Below are 1772 nucleotides of genomic sequence, written 5' to 3'. Positions count from 1 at the left end.
CTCGCTGACGCAACAATATATATAAAGTATTCAAATTATATTTCTGTAACTATACTTACCAGTTAAACTTTGTTGTATTTCAGATGGTCAACAACTTGAAACTAACAAAAGAAAACAGTGTTTGGTGGTAAACATCTTTAAAGCAAAGATAAAACAAAGTATTAGTTATTTGTTAAAATAAAATATTTTTCTGGAAGTCTGAGTAGTTTATGGTGTGACTTTCCTGACTTAACTCGGAATTGGCTAAAACTTCACCAACAGCAGGCATGACAACTACCGAGTTTTTGCTATTAAACTTAACATCAATAAAAGAAACATATAACAAGTCTGAAATACCGAAAAATCCAACAGAATTCAATTACTTTGCCGCTTTTCTCATTATTGTTCTTAGTATTGTTGGTCTTAGCGGTAATGCACTGACAGTTTTTGCTTTGTGGAAATACCCACGTGCGCGTGGTCCTACTGCCAACTTTATCATCAGTTTATGCGTTGCTGATTTTTTGTACTGTGCCTGGAACCTTCCATTTACCGTCTCGGAATACATTATTCAGAAGTGGATTTATGGCGATATTTTCTGTATCTTATACCCCTTTGTGCAATATGTTAACTCAGCCTTGTCCTTGCTTCTCGTCACAGCAGTCACTATAAACCGTTACATACTTATTGCCCACAAAAATGTGTACGAAAACATTTACCAAAGACGCTATATCGGTCTTATGATTGTGGTAATTTGGCTTTTTACGTTTTCTTTATTGGTACCTACACTGGCTGGCGTGTGGGGTCGTTTTGGTTATGACGAGAAGCTCCTAGCTTGTTCTATTGTCGAAGTCAACGGACAATCGCCAAAAGCTTTTCTCTTTATCATTGGCTTCATTATTCCAACTTTTACCATTATATTCTGCTATGCCCGTATTTTTTGGGTTGTAAAGAGGAGTTCGAAGCGTCTTCGTAACCACAGTAAAGGAGAAGTTAAAGAACAAAAGAATCGAGACACAAAGAAACGAAAAGAAGAATGGCGTCTCACTAGGATGATCCTCATCATCTTCTGCTCTTTCATACTTTGCTTTCTTCCTCAAACAGTTATCAAGGTAAGCTCATGTTTGAGTTGATGCTACGCTGTTACAAAATAATTTCTGTATTGTACATCCATATATATATATTACATTTTACTATGGTCTAATATTAATGAAATTCGTTTATATTTTCTTCATTTAATGTTATGCGATAAAGCTTGAAATTTGGTTTGGAATTAAAACTTTTCCTCATACTATAGTGAGCTTAACGTGAAATTAAAGTATATATATACCTGTCTAAATTTAGAAAATACTTAATTAAAATGTTAAAGCTAATATGTGTACAATTTATATACATAATTTCCAACACGTGCATTAGTGTTAAGAATCTTACCTTTAACTGTATTTCTTCTATAAATCCACAGTGAAACTGAACATGAATCAGCTTAAGTACCTTAGAAATATAATTTACTGAAGCTATGTTTTAGCGTTCAATCTATTTTCAGTTCCATAACGTTCCATCTATTTTCAGTTCCATAACGCTATCTATTTTCAGTTCCATAACATTCCATCTATTTTCATTTCCATAACGTTCAATCTATTTTCAGTTCCATAACGTTCCATCTATTTTCAGTTCCATAACGCCATCTGTTTTCATTTCCATAACGTTCCATCTATTTTCAGTTCCATAACGCTATCTATTTTCAGTTCCATAACATTCCATCTATTTTCATTTCCATAACGTTCAATCTATTTTCA

General features: G+C 33.4%; 1 protein-coding gene across 2 annotated transcripts in view; it reads left to right on the top strand.

The window, feature by feature from the left end:
• The window catches only part of LOC106465228 (G-protein coupled receptor moody-like), an 8430-nt gene that overhangs the window by 4890 nt on the left and 1768 nt on the right, over nt 1-1772 (top strand). For both annotated transcript variants that reach the window (XM_013925433.2, XM_013925434.2), the window contains exon 2: nt 84-1088. In XM_013925433.2, the coding sequence (XP_013780887.1) occupies nt 267-1088 (822 nt within the window). In that variant the 5' untranslated portion in view covers nt 84-266. The remainder of the gene's footprint in view (nt 1-83; nt 1089-1772) is intronic.

Source organism: Limulus polyphemus, unplaced genomic scaffold (genome assembly GCF_000517525.1).
Source record: "Limulus polyphemus unplaced genomic scaffold, Limulus_polyphemus-2.1.2 Scaffold1876, whole genome shotgun sequence".
In the NCBI taxonomy this organism is placed as follows: domain Eukaryota; kingdom Metazoa; phylum Arthropoda; class Merostomata; order Xiphosura; family Limulidae; genus Limulus; species Limulus polyphemus.
The sequence above is the reverse complement of the archived record's forward strand: the minus strand, read 5'-3'. Positions and strand labels throughout refer to the sequence as shown.